We start from the raw sequence: 25,380 nt of genomic DNA on the forward strand, positions 1-25,380 counted from the left end.
GTTATGTCATGCTTATAATTTACATTGTAACAGTACATAGTCAGCAGAAGAAGGTTAATGTAGATTCTTACCACCTACCTCAATTAATCTACATACAATTTTCATGTTTTCAAAGAGATCGACATGGAGGCTCATCTGGAGTGTGCCTACGACCACCTGGAGATCTACGATGGGCGGGGCGGCGGGCCCCCAGTCTGGATGCTTCTGTGGCACCAAAAAACCCTCGCCAGTCATCTCCAGTGGCAACAAGATGTTCCTGTGCTTCTTCTCTGACAACTCAGTCCAGAAGAGAGGCTTTGAGACACGTACACTGGAATTAGCACTAGTATTAGCATTTTGTGATACCAGAAAGAAAAGGACTGAAATTGATAATTATTATTTGTTCACAGGGAGATGGGCGAACTGCTATCATGTTGTTTTGATTTCAGAGAAATTAGAACATTCAACTAATATTGATTGTATAATAAATTATTCAACCTTTTTCATTTAGGTCTGGTCAATCCACTGCCATAGCCTATTTAAAATATTGATAATAATAATGATAAATAATCCATAAATCTCAGCAGACCAGTTAAGTGGTATTCATTGATCTTACCAATGCCTTTGATCCAGTTGGGCTCATTTTGTCTCTTAGATCAATCAAAAAGGCTTGCGTTTTCCCAAAGACAACTCCAATTACTGGGATGTCGAAAAGGATGGGCCACAAGGGTTTGATCCTGGGACCATTGTTAACCTCCTTCATCGTTAATGATCAGTTCTGTGTCCACTGATGCAAATGTCTTCTTGTATGCTGATGACACTATCTCTGGTTTTTGTTTTGTTTGTATTATATTATCACTAAGGTACAGTACATTATGTTAGTAATTCGTGAACAACATATGTTGTTTTGTCAAGACCCTTGAATAATGACAGGATTCATCTCAAGGAATTAATCCTGCATAAATTGGGGGTTACAATGGCCATTTTGCCATCTGGGTTTGTGATTAGTGGTCTCTTTCATCTCACGCGTATAAAGTTACACAATACCACAGGGAGTGTAGTGGATTTTTTGGGGGGAAAATAACTGCTCTCAGAGAATTATTTGTTGCTAAATTGCACATTCCATATCTGAATGAGTTCCTTCTCTGAGCCTCGGTCTCTAATTTTGTGGCTGTGCGTTCTCAGAGTGTGCAGGAAGCATTAAAGCTGAGGTCAAGACCAAAGATCTTTACTCCCACGCCCAGTTAGGGGATAACAACTACCCAGGGTTGTCTGACTACCAGTGGGTGGTCTCTGCTGAGAAGGGCCACGGAGTAGAGCTCATATTCCAAACCTTTGAGATTGAGGAAGAGGCTAGGAATACATGGAGCTATTTGATGGTGCTGATGTCAAGGCTGTGGATCTGGGGTAAGGACGACCAAAGGTTTCAGTACATCTACTAGACTGTAACAGCTACTGTACATAGTGTTACTGTATGTAGCACTTCACAAAATGCCAGGGGTGTTTGCATACTTTTAAAATGTAGAGGTGTAAGATTATCTCTCTCTCTCTCTCTCTCTCTCTCTCTCTCTCTCTCTCTCTCTCTCTCTCTCTCTCTCTCGCTCCCTCTTTCTCGCTCTCTTTCTTTCATCCCCTGAGGAGATCCTACTCTGCTGGGGACGCCATCGTTATAAAGTTCCATTCTGATGTCACCATCAATAAGAAGGGCTTCCATGAATGGTACACCAACACAAAGTTCCAAGACAGGGGTGGTATTACTGTACAGGATAGATTAAGGTCAGGGTACATGTGTAGCTCAGTTGGTAGAGCATGGCGCTTGCAACACAAGGGTTGCAAGCGTCAGCAACACTGAGCTACACATGTTTGAACATCTTGGAGAAGAATCTGGCCTTAATGGCCATGTACTGTTAAAATCTCCACCCGGCACAGCCAGAAGGGGACTCAGAGCCTGGTTCCTCTCTAGGTTTCTTCCTAGGTTTCTGCCTTTCTAGGGAGTTTTTCCTAGCCACCGTGCTTCTACATCTGCATTGCTTGCTGTTTGGGGTTTTAGGCTGGGTTTCTGTATAGCACTTTGTGACATCTGCAGATGTAAAAAGGGCTTTATAAATACAATTTGATTGATTGTGGGTTCGATTCCTATGGGGGGACCAGTACGGGGGAAAAAAGTAAAAAAATGTATCCACTCAGTACTGTAAGTCGCGCTGGATATGCGTGTCTGCTAAATGACTAAAATGTAAATGTCATAGGGACTACTCCCCAGTGCCCTGACCACCTCGTAACTTGAAGCCCAGCTGAGCCCTAACTTCTTGGGAAGTTAACCTTCCAACCTTGCCTTGGTGTGTCTTTGATAAAAGATTGATTCCTAAATATGACTATTTACTCTTGAATTTTAATTATAGGCACTGTAACTATTGTATATCATTACGGGTGCACGTTGATGATTAGGAAAGACAGATAGAACCGGGGAAATTTGTTTTGAGCACACAGATGTAATTTGTATGGTCCTCCATGTCACGATCGCCAATGAAGTATGACCAAAGCGCAGCGTTGGGAGTGAACATGATGATTTTAATTTTGAAACACACGACAAAACAAAACACGATCCGTGAAGTCCTCAGTGACAACTACTGAACAATGAACATAGACCCACCACCACAAGGTGAACACAGACATTTAAATATGGCTCCCAATCAGAGATAACGAGCCGACAGCTGACACTCGTTACCTCCGATTGGGAGTCACTGACCAAACATAGAACGCGAACACCTAGACACTACCCACAGTACACAACACACGGAAATCTACACACCCTGACTAAACACAAAACGTCCTAGAACCAGAGTGTGACAGTACCCCCCCCCAAAGGCGCGGACTGCGACCGCGCCTAACTACAAGCAAACAGGGGAGGGCTGGGTGGGCATTCCTCCTCGGCGGCGGCTCCGGCTCCGGGCTTCCTCCCCACTTCCTCTCCAACCCCCCAAAGTACCCCTGGTCCTGTCTAGCCCCGCTGGCCGGAACCGGACTGACGACACGCGCCCCTGGCTTGGTGCGTGGATCCTGGCTGGACGGCTCTGGCGGATCCCGGCTGGACGGCTCTGGCGGATCCCGGCTGGACGGCTCTGGCGGATCCCGCCTGGACGGCTCTGGCGGATCCTGGCTGGACGGCTCTGGCGGATCCTGGCTGGAAGGCTCTGGCGGATCCTGGCTGGAAGGCTCTGGCGGATCCCGGCTGGACGGCTCTGGCGGATCCCGGCTGGACGGCTCTGGCGGATCCTGGCTGGACGGCTCTGGCGGATCCTCGCTGGACGGCTCTGGCGGATCCTGGCTGGACGGCTCTGGCGGATCCTGGCTGGACGGCTCATGGCTGGCTGACGGATCTGGCTGCTCATGGCTGGCTGACGGATCTGGCTGCTCATGGATGGCTGACGGATCTGGCTGCTCATGGCTGGCTGACGGATCTGGCTGCTCATGGCTGGCGGAAGGATCTGGCTGCTCATGGCTGGCGGAAGGCTCTGGCTGATCCTGTCTGGCGGAAGGCTCTGGCTGATCCTGTCTGGCGGACGGCTCTGGCTGGACAGGGCTGACGACGCACCCCGTAGGCTCGGTGCGTTGAGCAGGGACAGGCCGGGCTGGGCTGGCGAAACGCACCACAGACTTGGTGCGGGGCGCAGGAACAGGCCGAGCTGGGCTGGCGACGCACCCCGTAGGCTTGGTGCGTTGAGCAGGGACAGACAGAACCGCACTGGGGACACACACCCCTGGCCCTACACGGGGATCAGGAACGGGCCGGACCGGACTGGAAACACCCCCCAGTACCTCTCGCCGTGCCTCCACACTTTCCATCCCCTTCGTAACCAGTGGCCCCCTTAAACTGGCGGCCATATCTGCCAACCTCTTGCACTCCTCCGGGCCGTACACCTTCTGCCCCGACGTCGTGAGCCCCCCCCTAAAAATTTTCTGGGGGTCTCTCCTCTCGGTGGACCAGGCCTCCATAGTCCTCTCCCAACCTTCGCTCTTCTGGCTCCACCACTCGTTATCCAACTGCTGCTTGGTCTCGTTGTGGTGGGTTTTTCTGTCACGATCGCCAATGAAGTATGACCAAAGCGCAGCGTTGGGAGTGAACATGATGATTTTAATTTTGAAACACACGACAAAACAAAACACGATCCGTGAAGTCCTCAGTGACAACTACTGAACAATGAACATAGACCCACCACCACAAGGTGAACACAGACATTTAAATATGGCTCCCAATCAGAGATAACGAGCCGACAGCTGACACTCGTTACCTCCGATTGGGAGTCACTGACCAAACATAGAACGCGAACACCTAGACACTACCCACAGTACACAACACACGGAAATCTACACACCCTGACTAAACACAAAACGTCCTAGAACCAGAGTGTGACACTCCAATGTAGAACAGGGATGATTTTTTCCCCACTCATGATTGATGATAGCCGGACAAGAAAAAACAACGTTTGTTGTTATTCTTTTCAAAGGCTAATGAATATAGTGTAAGGTAGTGGTCTGTTCTTTTCCATTTGTTTAGATGATTTGGCCCAAATATATACCTCACAGAAGGACCAACATTTTCATAATTCCCATGCTGTCCTCAATAAGTGCTCCTAATGGGTGTTTCACTGTGCAGGTTTGAAACCATAGTTTTATTCTCTCGCTAGCTCGCCCGCTCACTCACTCTCTATCTCTCTCTATCTTTATTAATCCATAATCCATTAAACAATTACTGATTTATGTTGTTGTATCAGCCTGCATGGTGGATAGAGAATGCTTTCCTTAAAGTGCTACTAATGATATACAACATTTCAATGTGCTGGTTTGAACTGCTCTCTCTCTCTCTCCCTCTCGCTCCACTGATAATAGCCTAGGCCTATGCCATTACGTTGAGTGCAGTTTCCTTCCAAAAATAACTGTTTTTTTAATTATGTAAGTGCAAGGGTGGAATGGGAGGGAAGAAAAAGCGTATGAAATGTACTCTTGTGGAGATTGTTCAGAACCGTAACTTCTAAGTCTGACCTGCTAATCCTGGGCAAAACGTGGGTAGCACAATGTTATGGTACTGTACTGTGTCCACAGGTACTTCTAAGGTACCTTGAATGGTGATAGTGGTGCTATCCTAGTATGGTGCTATCCTAAAGAAACAAAACAGTTATTCATCAGTTGTTGTGTTTTAACCTCTTCTGCTTTGCAGGCTTTCATTCTATTAATGTTGTGTGATGTTCTGCGGACCGTGTGGCCAATCCATCTCCATTTCTGCTCCTGGATGCTGATAGAGACTTTATAATGTTATCTATAGTAGCTCTATGTACTATTTTCATTTCCAAAATGACTCACACTGACAAAAACACTTGTCGATGAGACAGTGACAGCTCCATTATGGACAAGCACTTCTCTGACTTGCACTATCAGGGATTTCTAGGAAATGGTCCACATCTTAAATTTTACTACAATCATTTTGACCCAATACTCAGCTCAGTAAGAAAGTGACACAACCACAAAACTCGCTTCAAATGACCTCTTAATTAGTTTTTTTTTCTTTCCTGTGCTCTGATATTCACAAACAGAAGTGTGTTCATGCTTGTTGCTGTTCCTGCTAAGACTGTCCAGATCAAAAAAAGGGTTATATTTCAACACAGAGACACAAAACAAATGTGTATTTATTTAGAACGATATCTTGCAGTATACATTTGAAATACTGATGATATCCAATATTTGTATGAAAATTATAATTATGCATTGAAAATTACTTATCCAAATAGTTGGCGCACCTTTGTCTCAAAATACTGAACTGCCGTACATTGTAGACGATAAGGCAATTTTGTATTCATCATTCAGTTAACGCCAGGCCGGTACAATTTATGCTGTAATATTGCAAAAGGTTATTGCGCATTAATAATAAAGATGACAAAAACATTAAACAATCCTTGATGGTGAAGCTCACTGACCCCCATCAAGATGACTTTAGTAAGATATTGAGATGTTTCTGAAGTTGAACAGTTGGCCTACTTACTATTTAACATCTCAAAACAATATGGTAGCATTTTGTGCTCGTTTTTTATGTCGCTTATTATCTGACAGTTATACTCTGAGGGAGGTTTAGCACCAGTATAAGGCTTGCCACAGGCTTTGCGATGTGTAGATGCGTGCTGCGGTTGTCAGATTTTGGGAAGGAAAACTTTGAGGGGCTCATTCTCATGCACTTTATCCAGGAATCCCAGATTGAAGTAGGGGTACAACGTCTCTGTGAAGGTTTCACGGAAGGTATAGAGATGAGTCATGCTCTCTGCATTGTAGAAAGACACCAGACCCCTCTTATAATCCAGATACACCCCTATCCTAGCCAGAGGCTCCTCAAGTGACAGCACAGTAGGGGGCGATGTACAGGCCATGTACTGTATTCCATAGGACAGGGACAGGGTCCAGAAGCCATTGGCTGGCAGGGCTTTGATGACCCCCTTCCTGGATACAGACTCTCTGGCTACCCCCACGGTCCACACAGTGCTGCTGTAGACCTCTATCTCCCAGTAGTGGCGGCCATGGGTGAAGCCCTGACTGCCCAGCAGGGACAGGGCAGCGTTGAAGCGGTGGGGGTTGTCCTGGACAGAGTGGTTGAAGGTCTGGTAGCGGACACAGGTGAGGGAGGAGGTCAGGCTGAGCCAGGGGTTGGCCGTGCTCGAGTTTAAGGTGATGGCAGCCGGAACTGAGCAAGGAAAACAAGTATAACATTCCATAATACAGATAAAAGTGGTACAGCAGTGTCATTCTCAATTAAACAGTTTCATCTTTCTATCTAAAATAAGAAAACAACAGTTAAGTAGATAATTCTGTGTAGTAAAGTAGTGAATTCTGTGCAAATCACCAGTGTTGTGTTCAAGACCAACTAAAGCGAGACCGATTCAAGACCAAGACCGGGAGGGGGACAAGGGGTCCGAGACAGAGTCAAGATGGCGTAGCAGTGTGGTCGTGTTTTCTGTTGTGTCCTCGTGTAAATAGCCCTGTTTTTTGTCTTTTTTTCGTATATATTTCTCTATCTCACTTCCCATCCTTTAACCAAATATACTTTCCTGCAACCCGCCTCACCCAATGTGGAACGGATTCTATTATTTCTTTATTTTTATCAAGAACCTACGGCTGATACTAGCCAGCTAACTAGCTACTTGCTATTAGCCACCGTTAGCGCTCTTCACCACTGTCCGTGGCCTGCACTACCTACCAGCCAGCTCTAGCCTGGACAATTATCGGTCTACACAGCGTGCTATCGACCCAGAGCATATCAGATTTTCTGCCGGAATCACTGAATCACTGGACCTTAACACCGGATCATTGCAACTAGCTAGCTGCAACCGAATGGCTGTTGTTGGCTAATTCACCACTGTCCCGATGCACCCAGTTAGCCTTGAGCTAGCCTCGAGCCAGGCCCATCTCCCGGCTATCTAACTCTCTGTCAACCAGACGGGACCTCCTAGTGTCGACACGGAGCCCCGCCGATCCATCACGACTGGTCTGCCGACGTAATCGTCTGATGTGATTTCAACAGGCTTCCTTTTGCGACGACCACGAAGATCCATCTGCTAGCCCCGGCCCGCTAGCACGCGCAATCAACAGCCATGCCTCCTGCTCGCCTGTGCTGTAGCAGCCTACAAACTGCTCCCGGACTTAGCTATTGCTGTTCACTGGACCTTATGATCACTCAGCTACACAGCTGATGCCTGCTGGACTGTTCCTTTATACGGTACCCTGTCCTGTTTATCTGTTTAGCCTCAGCCCTAACTTTCGTCGCCATTACCAGTTGTTGTCTTAGCCCTAACGAATAACACCTGTGATTGTGTTATGCCTCTCTCCCATGTCAATATGCCTAGCCTATTGCTGTTTGGGCTAGTTCTTATTATACTATTTCACTGTAGAACCTCCAGTTCCGCTCAACCAGCCTCAGAGAGCTCCTTTGTCCCACCCCACATACACGCGGAGACCGGCTCAATCGGTACCTCCAGTGATGCTACCTATTTCATCGTTACCCACTGCTTAGGTGTACCTCCACTGTACTCATATCCTTCCATATCCTTGTCTGTACATAATGCCCTGAATCTATTCTACAACGCCCGGAAATCTGCCCCTTTTATTCTCTGTACCCAACGCACTAGAAGACCAGTTCTTAAAGCCTTTAGCCGTATGCTTATTCTATTCTTATCAATAAGCATCCTTCACCCAAATTCAGATAGCTGATGTCCTGAAAGAGCTGCAAAATCTGGACCCCTACAAATCAGCTGGGCTAGACAATCTGGACCCTTTCTTTCTAAAATTAGCTGCCGAAATTGTCGCAACCCCTATTACTAGCCTGTTCAATCTCTATTTCGTATCGACTGAGATCCCCAGAGATTGGAAAGCTGCCGCGGTCATCCCCCACTTCAAAGGGGGTGACACTCTAGATCCAAACTGTTACAGACCTATATCCATCCTGCCCTGCCTTTCGAAAGTATTTGAAAGCCAAGTTAACAAACAGATCACCGACCATTTCGAATTCCATCGTACCTTCTCCGCTATGCAGTCTGGTTTCCGAGCTGGTCATGGGTGCACCTCAGCCACGCTCAAGGTCCTAAACAATATAATAACCGCAATCGATAAAAGACAGTACTGTGCAGCCGTCTTTATCGACCTGGCCAAGGCTTTAAGCATCTCCAATCCAAAGTTAAATCTAGAAGCCCCCTTCACTCATGCTGCTAAACATACCCTTGTAAAACTGACTATCCTACCGATCCTTGACTTCGGCAATGTCATTTACAAAATAGCTTCCAACACCCTACTCAGCAAATTGGATGTAGTCTATCACAGTGCCATCAGTTTTGTCACCAAAGCCCCATATATTACCCAGCATTGTGACCTGTACGCTCTCGTTGGCTGGCCCTCACTACATATTCGTCGCCAAACCCACTGGCTCCAGGTCATCTATAAATCTCTTCTAGGCAAATCCCCGCCTTATCTTAGCTCATTGGTCACCATAGCAACACCCACCCGTAGTATGCGTTCCAGCAGGTATATTTCACTGGTCATCCCCAAAGCCAACACCTCCTTTGGCTGCCATTCCTTCCAGTTCTCTGCTGCAAATGACTGCAATGAACTGCAACAATCTCTGAAGCTGGATACACTTATCTCCCTCACTATCTTTAAGCATCAGTTGTCAGAGCAGTTTACCGATCACTGCACCTGTACACAGCCCATCTGAAATTAGCCCACCTAACTACCTCATCCCCATATTGTTATTTATTTTGCTCATTTGCACCCCAGTATCTCTATTTACACATCATTTTCTGCACATCTATCACTCCAGTGTTAATACTAAATTGTAATTATTTTGCACTATGGCCTATTTATTGTCTTACCTCCATAACATACTACATTTGCACACACTGTATATAGATTTTCTATTGTGTTATTGACTGTACGTTTAGTTTATTCCACATGTAACTCTGTGTTTGTTGTTTTTATTGCACTGCTTTGCTTTATCTTGGCCAGGTCGCAGTTGTAAATGAGAACTTGTTCTCAACTGGCTTACCTGGTTAAATAAAGGTGAAATAAAATAAAATAAAAAAGACAAAGACTAGCAGAATGCGAGTCCAATTCAAGACCATGATTGTAATTTTGTCAAATCACCACCCTAATAACAGTTTAAAATGTCCAGTATTTCTGTGTTCATATTTCAGAACAAAATATGGATTCTTTAGACATTCAGAATAGTGAAAAAATGCATGCTGTGGGAAAATAGAGCCACTCTACAAATTATTAACCCAAACACAGTGGGGAACAATGGGCCTTCTCCGCCTTCAGAGAAGGGCTAACGATTTATAAAATAATGATAATTATAATAATAATAATATTATTATTTTCAATGATGTTCTGATTTAATCTCTTCAGTTTTTGTTGGAAAGAGAACAAAAGATCCAATCAGTATTTTTCTTTGCTGGACTCTGGGGAGATAAATCTAGCTAGCTAAATCAGTCATTGGCTAGGCCATCAGAATCTAGATAAAGGCATCTGCCATTCAACTGTATTAGGGCAACATTTTGGAGTGACAGTGGAATCAACCAATCACATTTTGACTTAATGAGTGGGACCATTTTTACAAAAACTTATGAAAACTTGAAGGCCAAAAGGTCACTGTGCCATAGCGAGCAGTAGTTTTCCCACGGTCCAGCTAACTAGCTTTTTTTGTTGGCTAGTTTGCAGCGGCTGCAGCAGGTGTTATCAAAGATGATGTTGTTGCTAATTTGTTAGCTTCTCCCTTTTCAAGAATAACTTTCAACAAGAAGTTACGTTTCAAATGATCATCATCTGGTGAGTGGAACTGTGTTTTTTATTGCAGCGCGCTTGCTGTTGTTAGCCATCTCTTTGAAAATAACTTATGTGTGTAAAACATTGCTGCATTTAAAGTGGAACTGACAGCATTTTAGCAACATGAAATTATATTAAAATCTGTTAATATACACCCCCAGGAAGAATATTACAAAATCTGACAAGCGACCACTTAGATATGGTCATTTTCATAAATTCTTAGAATGTTTGGGAAATATAAAGTGGGAAAGCGGCCGTGCGTTTGGACAATTAATAGACACAGCAGTAAATAAAACTGCATAAAAACATCTGTCTTGTCCAGGACAGGAGTCTACACAAACCGGTGTGCTACAGCCAATCAGAGCTACAGTAGATCTTTATACAAACAAGCCATTTTCCATACGGGCCCACCATCATTCACTTTGAACTGGACTGTGTGTTTACAGGCAGTTGCAACAGCCCGAATTTAGATCATTAGAACGCATTCGCCAAAAGCCACAAAATACACCTGAATGGATTTCTGTAAATATGTAAACACCACAGGAGTCTTACATTTGGGAACTTACAGTCCTATTGATCAACAACCATGAAAAGGTGGGCATTTTCTCCCTCAACAACAACAAGATCAACAACTAATGATAGCCAGAGCAAGATGATCTAAAATCTAACGAAGGAACAAAGCTCATCACTAAGCTAAGGACCCTGGGACTAAACACCTCCCTCTGCAACTGGATCCTGGACTTCCTGACTTGCCGCCCCCAGGTGGTAAGGGTAGGTAACAACACATCTGCCACGCTGATCCTCAACACGGGGGCCCCTCAGGGGTGCATGCTCAGTCCCCTCCTGTACTCCCTGTTCACCCATGACTGCATGGCCAAGCATGACTCCAACACCATCATTAAGTTTGCCGACGACAAAACATTGGTAGGCCTGATCACCGACAACGATGAGACAGCCTATAGGGAGGAGGTCAGAGACCTGGCAGTGTGGTGCCAAGATAACAACCTCTCCCTCAACATGATCAAGACAAAGGAGATTATCGTGGACTACAGGAAAAGGAGGGCCGAGCACACCCCCATTCTCATCGACGGGGCTGTAGTGGAGCAGGTTAAGAGCTTCAAGTTCCTTGGTGTCCACATCACCAATGAACTGTCATGATCCAAACACAACAAGACAGTCATGAAGAGGGCACGACAATGCCTATTCCCCCTCAGGAGACTGAAAATATTTGGCATGGGTCCTCAGATCATCAAAAAGTTCTACAGCTGCACAATCGAGAGCATCCTGACTGGTTGCATCACCGCCTGGCATGGCAACTGCTCGGCCTCCGACCACAAGGCACTACAGAGGGTAGTGCGTACGGCCCAGTACGTCACTGGGGCCAAGCTTCCTGCCATCCAGGACCTCCATACCAGGCGGTGTCAGAGGAAGGCCCTAAAAATAGCCAAAGACTCCAGCCACCCTACTCATAGACTGTTCTCCCTGCTACCGCAGCGCAAGCGTTACCAAAGCGCCAAGTCTAGGTCCAAAAGGCTTCTTAAAAGATTCTACCCCCTAGCCATAAGAAATCTGAACAGCTAACCAAATGGCTATTTGCATTGACCCCCCCCACCCCATTTCTACGCTGCTGCTACTCTCTGTTTATTATATATGCATAGTCAATTTACCTCTACCTACAGTTGAAGTCTGAAGTTTACCTACACTTAGGTTGGAGTCATTAAAACTTGTTTTTCAACCACTCCACACATTTCTTGTTAACAAACTATAGTTTTGGCAAGTCCGTTAGGACATCTACTTTGTGCATGACACAAGTAATTTTTCCAACAATTGTTTACAGACAGATTATTTCACTTATAATTCACTGTATCACAATTCCAGTGGGTCAGAAGTTTGCATACACTAAGTTGACTGTGCCTTTAAACAGCTTGGAAAATTCCAGAAAATGATGTCATGGCTTTAGAAGCTTCTGATAGGCTAATTGACATTATTTGAGTCAATTGGAGGTGTACCTGTGGATGTATTTCAAGGCCTACCTTCAAACTCAGTGCCTCTTTGATTGACATCATGGGAAAATCAAAAGAAATCAGCCAAGACCTCAGAAAAAAAATGGTAGACCTCCACAAGTCTGGTTCATGCTTGGGAGCATTTTCCAAACGCCTGAAGGTACCACATTCATCTGTACAAACAATAGAACACACGTATAAACACCATGGGACCACGCAGCCGTCATACCGCTCAGGAAGGAGACGCGTTCTATCTCCTAGAGATGAACGTACTTTGGTGCGAGAAGTGCAAATCAATCCCAGCACAACAGCAAAGGATCTTGTGAAGATGCTGGAGGAAACAGGTACAAAGGTATCTATATCCAAAGTAAAACGAGTCCTATATCGACATAACCTGAAAGGCCGCTCAGCAAGGAAGAAGCCACTGCTCCAAAACCGCCATAAAAAAGATAGACTATGGTTCTCAAACATTGTACTTTTTGGAGAAATGTCCTCTGGTCTGATGAAACAAAAATAGAACTGTTTGGCCATAATGACCATCGTTATGTTTGGAGGAAAAAGGGGAAGACTTGCAAGCCGAAGAACAACATCCCAACTGTGAAGCACAGGGATGGCAGCATCATGCTGTGGGGGTGCTTTGCTGCAGGAGGGACTGGTGCACTTCACAAAATAGATGGCATCATGAGGAAGGGAAATTATGTGGATATATTGAAGCAACATCTCAAGACATCAGTCAGGAAGTTAAAGCTTGGTCGCAAATGGGTCTTCCAAATGAACAACGACCCCAAGCATACTTCCTAAGTTGTGGCAAAATGGCTTAAGGACAACAAAGTCAAGGTATTGGAGTGGCCATCACAAAGCCCTGACCTCAATCCTATAGAAAATTTGCCACAAGGAGCAAGGAGGCCTACAAACCTGACTCAGTTACACCAGCTCTGTCAGGAGGAATGGGCCAAAATTCACCCAATTTATTGTGGGAAGCTTGTGGAAGGCTACCCGAAACGTTTGACCCAAGTTAAACAATGTAAAGGCAATGCTACCAAATACTAATTGAGTGTATGTACACTTCTGACCCACTGGGAATGTGATGAAATAAATAAAAGCTGAAATAAATCATTCTCTCTACTATTATTGTCACGGTTTCGGCCGAGGCTGCTCCTCCTCCTTGTTCGGGCAGGCTTCGGCGGTCGTCGTCCCCGGAGTACTAGCTGCCACCGTTCGATGTTTCATGTTTGTTTGGTTTTGTCTGCTTGTACACCTGTTCCTTGTTAGTGTTTGATTTGGTTGCCTATTTAGTTTTCGTGTGTGGGGGCAGGTGTTATGTGGTATTGTTTATTTGTCAAGCTGTTGCTCTTTGGTATTACTCTCAGGATTGTTGTTTTTCCGAGAGTCCGCACTGTGTGCGCTATCGTCATTTTTACGCACTGTGTGTGTTGTGCGTACTTTGTATTTTGCCTCCCGGTTGGGTTGGCTGTTCGCCTGTTTGGTGCTGTTATTTTTGTTACTAAAGTCTGTTGACGAACGCCCGTGTTTCCTGCGCTTGATTCCTCACCGCATCTACACTCAGCTACTGACAATTATTCTGACATTTAGAATAAATATATATGTGTATTTGAGATTCTTCAAAGTACCTCCTCCTCCATTCTTCACGGTGGGAACCACACATGCGGAGATCATCCGTTCACCTACTCTGCGTCTCACAAAGACACGGCGGTTGGAACCAAAAATCTCAAATTTGGACTCATCAGACCAAAGGACAGAATTCCACCGGTCTAATGTCCATTGCTCGTGTTTCTTGGCCCAAGCAAGTATCTTCTTCTTATTGGTGTCCTTTAGTAGTGGTTTCTTTGCAGCAATTCGACCATGAAGGACTGATTCACGCAGTCTCCTCTGAACAGTTGATGTTGAGATGTGTCTGTTACTTGAACTCTCTGAAGCATTTATTTGGGCTGCAATTTCTGAGGCTGGTTACTCTAATGAACTTATCCTCTGCAGCAGAGGTAACTCTGGGTCTCCCATTCCTGTGGTGGTCCTCATGAGAGCCAGTTTCATCATAGCGCTTGATGGTTTATGCGACTGCACTAGTTCTTGAAATTTTCCGGATTGACTGACCTTCATGTCGTTTCTCTTTGCTTATTTGAGCTGTTCTTGCCATAATATGGACTTGGTCTTTTACCAAATAGGGCTATCTTCTGTATACCATCCCTACCTTGTCACAACACAACTGATTATCTCAAACGCATTAAGAAGGAAAGAAATTCCACAAATTAACCTTTAAGAAGTCGCACCTGTTAATTGAAATGCATTCCAGGTGACTACCTCATGAAGCTGGTTGAGAGAATGCCAAGAGTGTGCAAAGCTGTCATCAAGGCAAAGGGTGGCTACTTTGAAGAATCTCAAATACACTTTTTTGGTTACTACATGATTCCATATGTGTTATTTCATAGTTTTGATGTCTTCACTATTATTCTACAATGTAGAAAATAGTAAAAATAAAGAAAAACCTTTGAATTAGTTGGTGTGTCCAAACCTTCGACTTGTACTGTACATCAGAGAAGACTGAAATACAGTATAGCAAAACTGTTTGACATAGAGACACCGGATTTTCGTTGTTTAAGAAAAAAACAAAAAACATTTAATTATGAGAAATATTAATAACATTCCACCCATGAGGCCAAAGAGGGCGCTTTTTGTCATTGACTGCAGGAAAGGGCTACAGCAAAAACGAAAGTAGAGTGGTTGGTTGGGGTGGATGGGTAGGCTTATAACGTGAACGACTAGCAACCCGAATCTCATCACGGACAACTTTAGCATTTTAACTAATTAGCAACTTTTCAACTACTTACTACTTTTTAGCTACTATGCAACTACTTAGCATGGTAGCTAACCCTTCCACTAACACAGGGTTTCCCAAACTCGGTTCACAGAGATACCGTGAAGAGATCCTGAGTCCCATTGTCGTGCCATTCATTCGCCACCGTCATCTCATGTTTCATCATGACAATGCAGGGACCCATATAGCTAGGATCTGTGCAGTAGGTGTCCAAACCTTTGACTGGTACTGTATATATTACCTCAATTACCTCGAATAACCTGTGCACCCGCACATTGACTCTGTACCGGTACCCCCTGTATATAGCCTTGTTACTGTTATTTTATTGTTGCTTTTTAATTATTTGTTATTTTTCTATTTTCTTCATTTTTTCTTTTCTTTTTTTACTTTTTTAGTAAATACATTCTTAACACTTAATTTTCTTAAAACTGCATTGCTGGTTAAGGGTTTGTAAGTAAAGTAAGCATTTCACTGTAAGGTCTACACCTGTTTTATTCGGCGGATGTGACAAATAAAATTTGATTTGATTTGATTTGAGATACTGTAAACCCGCTCAAACTTTTCAGCTTGTTGGCCGTCAAATTTGCACTGATAAACAATGGGGAATTGTAGCTTCTTCGTCCTTCTGCAGCTTGCCTGCCAATGCATGCTTGTCCCTACCAACCATCCAAGATAACTGGCTAAAGTTGGCTAGCTTGCTAGCTAGCTACTTTCAGACACAAATGAGAAAACACCTCACTCTGACCATTTTACTCACCATTGTAAAGCTGGTTAGGCTGTTTACATGTTATCTAGAGCATTCTTGACTAACGGGTGTTGTGTGTTTGTAAATTCATCAGTTGTTTTTCACTCTGAGACTCATACGAGAGTGCTCTGAAATCGTAGTAGATAGCCAGAGTGAATTTGCGAACGCAAGAGATATGCTAACTGTATAACAGTCGTTCAAGTTCTTGCTAGCTAACCAAATGACACCTGCATCTCTAGCTGTGTATAGCCAACAAAAAACGATATGAGGGGAAAAAGTCAGTCACTCACCCACTCCTCCAATGGCATGACATGACATCCTTCTATCAGCTAGCTATATAGGTAACATTAGGCTATATGTTTTTAGCTTGCTACATAAATATGTTATGACTGACTTGTGATCATTGCCCTTGCTAGTTTGATTGTATTGACATTCCCAGCCTTAGTTACATTAGTCAGTTTCTGTCCAGAATATTGAGTCATTGAAACTGAAACAGTGCATCCCGAATGGAGGCAGCAAACAATGTACCAGGCCAGCTGTGATTTACATCCTGATAGCAATACAGTGGGGGAAAAAAGTATTTAGTCAGCCACCAATTGTGCATGTTCTCCCACTTAAAAAGATGAGAGAGGCCTGTAATTTTCATCATAGGTACACGTCAACTATGACAGACAAATTGAAGACAAAAAATCCAGAAAATCACATTGTAGGATTTTGAATGAATTTATTTGCGAATTATGGTGGAAAATAAGTATTTGGTCACCTACAAACAAGCAAGATTTCTGAACTTCTTCTTTAAGAGGCTCCTCTGTCCTCCACTCGTTACCTGTATTAATGGCACCTGTTTGAACTTGTTATCAGTATAAAAGACACCTGTCCACAACCTCAAACAGTCACACTCCAAACTCCACTATGGCCAAGACCAAAGAGCTGTCAAAGGACACCAGAAACAAAATTGTAGACCTGCACCAGGCTGGGAAGACTGAATCTGCAATAGGTAAGCAGCTTGGTTTGAAGAAATCAACTGTGGGAGCAATTATTAGGAAATGGAAGACATACAGACCACTGATAATCTCCTTCGATCTGGGGCTCCACGCAAGATCTCACCCCGTGGGGTCAAAATGATCACAAGAACGGTGAGCAAAAATCCCAGAACCACACGGGGGGACCTAGTGAATGACCTGCAGAGAGCTGGGACCAAAGTAACAAAGCCTACCATCAGTAACACACTACGCCACCAGGGACTCAAATCCTGCAGTGCCAGACGTGTCCCCCTGCTTAAGCCAGTACATGTCCAGGCCCGTCTGAAGTTTGCTAGAGTGCATTTGGATGATCCAGAAGAGGATTGGGAGAATGTCATATGGTCAGATGAAACCAAAATATAACTTTTTGGTAAAAACTCAACTCGTCGTGTTTGGAGGACAAAGAATGCTGAGTTGCATCCAAAGAACACCATACCTACTGTGAAGCATGGGGGTGGAAACATCATGCTTTGGGGCTGTTTTTCTGCAAAGGGACCAGGACGACTGATCCGTGTAAAGGAAAGAATGAATGGGGCCACGTATCGTGAGATTTTGAGTGAAAACCTCCTTCCATCAGCAAGGGCATTGAAGATGAAACGTGGCTGGGTCTTTCAGCATGACAATGAGTTGAAAGTCTGTGTTGCCCAGCGACAGCCCCAAAACATCACTGCTCTAGAGGAGATCTGCATGGAGGAATGGGCCACAATACCAGCAACAGTGTGTGAAAACCTTGTGAAGACTTACAGAAAACGTTTGACCTGTGTCATTGCCAACAAAGGGTATATAACAAAGTATTGAGAAACTTTTGTTATTGACCAAATACTTATTTTCCACCATAATTTGCAAATAAATTCATTAAAAATCCTACAATGTGATTTTCTGGATATTTTTTCTCTCATTTTGTCTGTCATAGTTGACGTGTACCTATGATGAAAATTACAGGCCTCTCTCATCTTTTAAGTGGGAGAACTTGCACAACTGGTGGCTGACTAAATACTTTTTTCCCCACTGTATATTTTAGACTACCAAGAAATGTATTGGTGAATTATATTAATCATGCATTTAACTGCATCCATCTATTCTGCCATTAATGCCTTCATGTACGTCATGGAACGTTGAGTCATATAGAAACTATTAAAAAAATATATATTTTTTTTTGACTGAAATTATGATTGTCTGTTTGTTTCATATCTGCAAAGTAGTTAAAACGCTGTCAGTTCCACTTTAAACTTTAAGTCACTGGTTACTTTGTGTGCTAAACGTGCAATGGGAAGTAATAGTTGTACATTTCGATTGGGAAATGCTTAATGGTTGTGTTTTTGTATTCTTATGATTTGGACCTTTTGGCTTAATATGTTCGAGTTTATGGACTGCTTATCCTTTAACATCATGCTGTGTGTGACTGCTGTCTTTCCATCGGCCCTATGCGGTGGTGTAGTGGTGCCTGGAGAAGTAGGTATACTCTAATTTTGCCAGAAACTTCCCAAATGGCCCACTCAGCGAAGGAAAGGCACCCTGTTTGAAAAATCCTTTTTTATTAGTTTTCCTATAGATTTTTCAGATTTTCACTCTCAAAATCACTTTTCTTTTTGTGTGAAAAAAATACAAAAATGTGATGGTCTTAAACCATCACAATGCTTAAACAATGCTAAAATCACTTCAAATCTGTCAGGGCCTGCCTCCCCAGTGGGTGGGCCTCTGTCCACCCAGGCCCATCCATGTCTACGCCCCTGATGCAAACAGCTCATGATGACAATTGCGCATCACAAATAGCCTACTAACCAACACTTTAGACTAAACTTTTTCAATACCTGGTTTGCATACCCATTGATGCCTTAGATAGCATTTACTGGTAGATATCATCAATTGAAATGCCTTTCCTATACCCTACCAGCTACCGATGTCATTCTTCTGTGAGCTGCTCCATGCCAAAACCAGGTAAGAGGTGCACACACTTGCTGCCTGCAGATTATATTCCGTTGAAACTAGGCTATGTGTGCGATACGCATCAGTAGGGATTAAGAAGTGAGTATAAGCAATGCCCACTGAATAAAAGTGGGTATACGGTTTATGCCCTCCACTACACCACTGGCCCTTTGTGTTTTACAAAAAGTACACACTCCTACATGAGTGCGCTGGTATTACGGTTGCTGTCCTTTCAGAATCACGAACCTGTCACACACTGAAGGCCTATAGGTTCGCCACTGCTCAAACATGTCTATAATAGATATAAAGGCTGTTAAGATATTAATGTTTCAAGAAAGTAGTGTATATATTTGGCCTGCCGAAGCGCTTTTATGCGCTGACTGAATGGAAGCTGATAATTAAAATTGTTTTACTCCGCTGGTCTCGGCTGACCTCGGGAAGAAATGGTGAGTCCTCAATGTCCTAGAACCGAGTTAATACAGAATACAAATGTGTCCAACACCGAGACAAGACCGAGACACTCAATATGTGGTCTCGAGACTGTACTACAACACTGCAAATCACCTATGTTGCAGAGCAAGAATAGTAGCTGAAAGCTCCTGAATTGCAGCTCCTGCGTGCTGTAATCGACATTCACTCTATTAAAGATTAGTTATTTAAATTACAGTACCTGGGTAGATGCTTCCTTTCAGTGATTTCCACACTCGGTACTGCAGGGGCCCTGCGAACCGGCCCTCACACAGACTGGGAGCCGTGAGAGTAGGCTTCTCAAACTTCGGAGACGGCCTGCCAAAGACAACACAAGCTTTAGACAAGACATATCAGAAACAGGAAAACCCCATTATGGAATAACATGTTGAAAGCTAAAACAACCCACGTCCCGCCACGCTCTCACCTCTGGAGCAGGATCTTGATATTCTGGGACACGACAGGAAAAACAGAGGGGAGAGAGTGATCATTAGTTTTGGCAGTGGTTAAAAAGAGGAAAAGCAGTTTTCCATATGACATCAATGTCTGAGCTGACGTTATCCCTCCATCTGGGATCTCCCCATAGTTGGGGGAAAGTCCCTGGGTCTGAGCCTGTCCCTATAATCTCCTTATCCTCACCATCGACCAGGAGTGAGGTCATGGGCGCACATTCTGCCTGTGCTCCACCCTAAAGGGTTTCTCCCTGCACTCTGGGGTCCATTGCTTACAGCGATGTCTAGAATAGATACTTACTGCATTATTATAGCAGATGTAAATGTCCAGAGGTGTGCAAGCTAGGTTTGTCCTCCCATCCATATTTTTTTCAAACAGCACATGCAAAAAAACTACATCTGACCTAAACTTGTTCAGTGTAATCGTTCAAGAATTCTCCAGTAGGTAAACAGTAGCCCTGTCCTGTCTCTCACCCGCAGCAGTGTAAAGGGGTCCTGCTCCTTCAGCTTGTCCTCGATCTCGTTCAGGGCCCTCTGCAGACGGCAGACCTCCACACAGAGCAGGGCTTTGTGTTCGTCCAGCCTGATCAGCTCCCTGCGCTCCACTGTCTTCAGCTTCACCTGCAGCAGCTTCTCCTCCTGGTAAAGGAACTGGTGCAGGTCACTGAACTGGGCCTCGATGCGTTGCTTCAGGTCCGCCGTGTGCTCCTAGTTTGAGAAGATCAAGGTTTAAGTGCGATGTATAGATTGTTACCAGGTGTAGATATGAGATACTATAGTTTTTCTTACCTTGAGCTTGTTGACCTCTTCTTCAGTCTCTCTCTCACACTGCAGGGCCATGTTCAACTCCCCTTTCAGAGAGTCCATGGAGCTGTTGAGAGACGCCTGCATAGCCAGAACAAAGCAGCAGCATTACTGTAAGTCGTCATCAGCCTTCTGTTCTCTACAGTACACCAGAGCTCATACACAGTAAATACAGTAATCTGCCCTGGGAATGAGGCTGGCAAAAACAATGTTACAGGAAAAGAGCCGGATGCAACTTCAAGCCAGACGAAGAGGGGAAGATAATGAGCGGTTTGTCGTACAGAAATAAAGCGACACCTGAAGTGGTGTGACAAATCATTGACATTTTAGTTGTTGATGCCAAGTCACTTCAAGTTTTTCTGTGCCATATTTAATCCCCAAAATGTTTTGCTTCAATTCCTCCCACGCATAATACTGCTGCTCCATTCATGGCCCCTCAATGTTTTTTCCTGTCCTCAATTTCTCCTGCGTCTGTGACCCTTTGGCTTATTGTATTTTTTTGCCCTGAGCTAAGCTTTTTACAAGCATTCTTTGGGAAATGTAACAGTGTAAAAAGGCAAAACAAGTCAATTAAAATGTGGACTTACCCTGTATCTCTGCTGTGCCTCCTGGACACACACCATGGTGTGGTTCCTGTGCTCCTGAGAGAGTCCACACACCAGACATACCAGCTCCTGGTCGTCCTCACAGTAGAGCTTCAGCTCCTCTCGGTGCCGCCCACAGCGTGGGGCAGGAGCAGGGGCAGGGGTCCTCTCTGTTACCCCCACGTCCCCCAGCAGCCCCCCGCTCTCCTCCAGGCCCTGGCAGTAGCTTTCCACTATGTTGGCCACGATGCGGTTGGGCCGGTAGCTCTGGCCAGGGAACACCTTTCTGCACTGGGGACAGGATCCAGACCCCCCCTGGACCTGGCCTCTGGGGCCCGCCCAGTAGCCAGCGATGCATACCTGGCAGAAGGTATGGTCGCAGGGCAGGGAGACAGGCTGCTTGAAGAGGTCCAGGCAGATAGAACAGGTCAGGTCTCGGCTGAGTCGCTGTGCTGAGCTCTTGGATACTTGCCCAGCCATAGTAGACGGCCTCTGCTTTTCCTTTGTAGTTTGCTCTGAAAGCTCCCCCTCCCTGTATTTAAAACTTTTCTTATCTGATTTCTCCACCTCAACGTTGTGTTGAGACGTTAACTGGTGTTTCTCCACCTCTCTGTGATTCTTACTCCTTATGTTCATTCCTTTTGTCAGACTTCTCTTTTCTTTGTGCTGGATTTGCAGCTGTTGAGACGTCCTCCTTCTCCTGAGTGTTTGGCTCCTCTCTCTCTGGTCTCTGGTCTGACTTGGCTCAGTCTTCCTGTTGACTGTGGGAAAGGAAGGGGCTGGTGAGGAGGCGGCCTCTATCTCTTGTTCCGTCCCAAAAAGGCAGGGGTGATTTGTGGGCCCCCTTCTAAACTCCCCCTCTGACGTCAGAAAAACAGTCAGAAGTTAGGGCGGTGTGTGTGTGGGTGTGGGTGTGTGTGTGTTTGTGTTTAGGCCTACATTATGTGCAAAATGTGAGTCAAAACAGATGTGCCCTATTTCCTCTTTAGCTGGTTGAAAAAATAATAATCAAAACACCAATTACCGCAAATGGTTATTGACATGGCTATGACAATGCCAAGATAATAGGGCTGGGTAACTTCCTGGAGAATGCAGCTACAGCCAACTCCTGCACAATGAGATTGTAGAGTATGAAAAATGTATGCACTCACTAACTGTAAGTCGCTCTGGATAAGAGCGTCTGCTAAATGACTGAAATGAAATGAAATGAAATGTAGAGAAAACAGCCATCACTATTCACAGAAAATCGTTTAAGTTTCCAATAGTGTGTGACGTTATTAGTCTAGTTCAAAGCAATAATGTTCAATTACAGTACCAGTACAGTGTCAGCCTGCGCTAGCTACTTTCTATTAAAGGCCCAATGCAGCCGTTTATACTGTATATCAATATAAAATCATTTCTGGGTAACAATTAAGTACCTTACTGTAATAGAAAATGGGCAAAAATTGCTTTTTTAGCAAAAAACTATTTCTCAAGCAAGAATTTTGCTAGGATTGTTTGGGAGTGGTCCAAGTGGGGAGCGAAATCAGAAAACTAGCTGTTATTGACAAAGAGGTTGGAAACTCTTAACCAATTTACCGCATGGTGATGTCACGATGGAAAGCCAAAACTCCTGCCCATGCAAACCAGCAGATTAGAAGGTCCTGTGTAGATTGTATTTTCAACAAGCAACTATCAGGAAATAACACTGATCAAATTATTTCACACTTTTTCAGTGTTAGTTTCATCAGCTGTTGTACAATATGATATAAAACACAGGAAAAACACAATTTTGACAGCACTGGGCCTTTAAATTTACTCCACTGTAGACAAACATCTTGTTAAACACTATGGGTTGATTTCATACTTTGAGCATGCTCTTTTTTATTTCTACTACCTTAAGCACAGCATGCATGAGTCATACTTCTCCCTTCATTGTTCACGGCTCTAATACATTCTGTTCTGAATGTGTATCTACCTTAGACTCAGGTTATGCTATTATGCAGGTTATGAGCACAATATGCAACCATTTCTCCAAGACGCTTGACAGGGTACGTATTTACTCTGCTATTGGTGTCTAGTGTTCCAAACAACAAGAATAATTAGCCTACTACTTGATAAACTGAGTGTCTGACTCTTAGCCCTTAAACTGTCAGTTATTGTCACATTGCGTGTTTATACTGGTCTCTCTGTGGGTGACATATAATAATGTAATAACAATGTGGAGCCTGACCATACAGACTAGTGAGTACTTGCATACCAGGTCACTGCAGTTAAAGAAGCACAAATATGTCAGTAACCTTAGGAGACAGTGTAGCCCGTTTTGGACAGTTTTAACACAGTTTACTCTGTTATAGATCCTTTACTGTCGATGACACTGGAATATCCTCCCAGGAGAAAAGCAAGAGCTCAGGTAAGCAGTACATTCATGCAAGTTATTATCCTACTTTGCGGAGGCATGCAGCCATCTGATAGGCTTTGTGGTTGAGGACTCCACTGCTGATCCCTCTGTTGCCGAGGAGAACCAGGAGGAGATAGCATGTCCGGCGCACGGCCACACCCCGGCTGGGCCTCTGTTTGGTGCGCAGGTCCATGGACCTCTCCCTAGGGGTGACCATGTTGTCCCTCACCAGAGCACAGCGCAACCCCCCAGGCTCACTCAATGGGTCTGGATGGCCTCTCTCTCCCTGGCCAGCAGCCTCCTAATCTCACGCCGGGTCAGATGTTCCAGTGATCCCCTGGGGTGGCCGCAATCACCCTGTGGGTACGGACGTTCACCAATGCACAGTCTGCACACTGGCCCTCAAACATCACCATGTCCACATAGTGCTGCAAGCTGGGCAATGCCATTCCTGGAGAGGGGGTTGTGGGATGTGTCCTTGAAAATACATGTTTATTTTAGCCTAGTAGGCACTCTGCAGAATGGTGATAAAGTATGGAGGTAATTGATTATCTACCAATTATGGGTCCATATTGGGAATTCCCCAAAAATGACTTACCTTGTTGGTGGGGATGTTAATGAAATCGTGCCACTGTGTCAACTGAAGTGTCTCAGCCTTCTGTGATGTCACAAATATTTGTAAGTCGCTCTGGATAAGAGCGTCTGCTAAATGACGTAAACGTAAACAAAGGATAACTTAGGGTGCGTTCGTAAATTCCCTCTGGCTATGTGCTCCGATTTCAGAGCACTCTCGTCTGTGTGCCAGAGCGCAGAATAATGTTGATATGACCGGTGTCAGTAAACTTCGGCAAAAAAAACGTTATTAAATTGTTGCCAGCAGCACAGTTAGTCAAGAACGCTGTAGATTTACATTTACATCATTTAGCAGACGCTCTTATCCAGAGCGACTTACAAATTGGTGCATTCAACTTATGATAGCCAGTGGGACAACCACTTTTTAAAAAATGTTTATGGGGGAGTGGGGGAAGAAGGATTACTTTTATACTATTCCAGGTATTCCTTAAAGAGGTAGGGTTTCAAGTGTCTCCGGAAGGTGGTCAGTGACTCCGCTGTCCTGGCGTCGTGGGGGAGCTTGTTCCACCATTGGGGTGCTAGAGCAGCGAATAGCTTTGACTGGGCTGAGCGGGAACTGTGCTTCCGTAGAGGTAGGGGAGCTAGCAGGCCAGAGGTGGATGAACGTAGTGCCCTCGTTTGGGTGTAGGGTCTGATCAGAGCCTGAAGGTAAAGAGGTGCCGTTCCCCTCACAGCTCCGTAGGCAAGCACCATGGTCTTGTAGTAGATGTGAGCCTCAACTGGAAGCCAGTGGAGTGTGCGGAGGAGCGGGGTGACATGAGAGAACTTGGGAAGGTTGAACACCAGACGGCTGCAGCGTTCTGGATAAGTTGTAGGGGTTTAATGGCACAGGCAGGGAACCCAGCCAACAGCGAGTTGTAGTAAGATAACATGAAAACAGCCTAACCAGTTCTGCTAGGGCGAGTATAATTGTCAGTGTGAGGTGGTCTCTTATTTGTATCTGGAAGTAACTAGCAAGCTAGCCAACTTTAGCCAGTTTGCTTGGGTGCTTGACTGACGTTGTGAGGTCCAAAGGCTCGGATCAACCCTACTCCTTGGCCAGAGCGTCCAGTTTGTGCTCTGAACGCTTCGAGAGCGAAACGCTCTGAATTTACAAAAACAGACAATTTGACAATGCTCTGAATTTACGAACACCCAGAGCACACTCTGAGCGCACTGTGGCACTCAAGAGTGAATTTACGAACACACCCTCCATTCCTTT

The 25,380-nt window shown here is 44.7% G+C and overlaps 1 protein-coding gene and 1 pseudogene across 2 annotated transcripts in view; one reads left to right on the plus strand and one right to left on the minus strand.

Annotated features, from left to right (window-relative positions):
* The window catches only part of LOC311127442 (bone morphogenetic protein 1-like), a 43,304-nt pseudogene extending 38,665 nt beyond the window's left edge, over nucleotides 1-4,639 (plus strand). The window contains exons 18-21 of the transcript in view: nucleotides 106-305; nucleotides 1,165-1,386; nucleotides 1,618-1,738; nucleotides 4,634-4,639. The product of the transcript in view is annotated as a bone morphogenetic protein 1-like (transcript). The remainder of the gene's footprint in view (nucleotides 1-105; nucleotides 306-1,164; nucleotides 1,387-1,617; nucleotides 1,739-4,633) is intronic.
* Nucleotides 4,640-5,632: 993 nt separating this feature from the next.
* On the minus strand, nucleotides 5,633-21,938 carry LOC311128306 (E3 ubiquitin-protein ligase TRIM62-like). Its single transcript, XM_084160396.1, has 6 exons — nucleotides 21,170-21,938; nucleotides 20,568-20,663; nucleotides 20,253-20,486; nucleotides 19,754-19,776; nucleotides 19,529-19,644; nucleotides 5,633-6,703 (listed from the first exon to the last, which is right to left on the minus strand). Exons 1-6 carry the CDS (start codon nucleotides 21,800-21,802, stop codon nucleotides 6,159-6,161), a joined length of 1,647 nt encoding a protein of 548 aa, XP_084016522.1. The 5' UTR covers nucleotides 21,803-21,938; the 3' UTR covers nucleotides 5,633-6,158.
* Nucleotides 21,939-25,380: the final 3,442 nt, after the last annotated feature.

This window comes from Coregonus lavaretus, assembly GCF_964263955.1.
Source record: "Coregonus lavaretus genome assembly, chromosome: 4".
NCBI lineage: Eukaryota > Metazoa > Chordata > Actinopteri > Salmoniformes > Salmonidae > Coregonus > Coregonus lavaretus.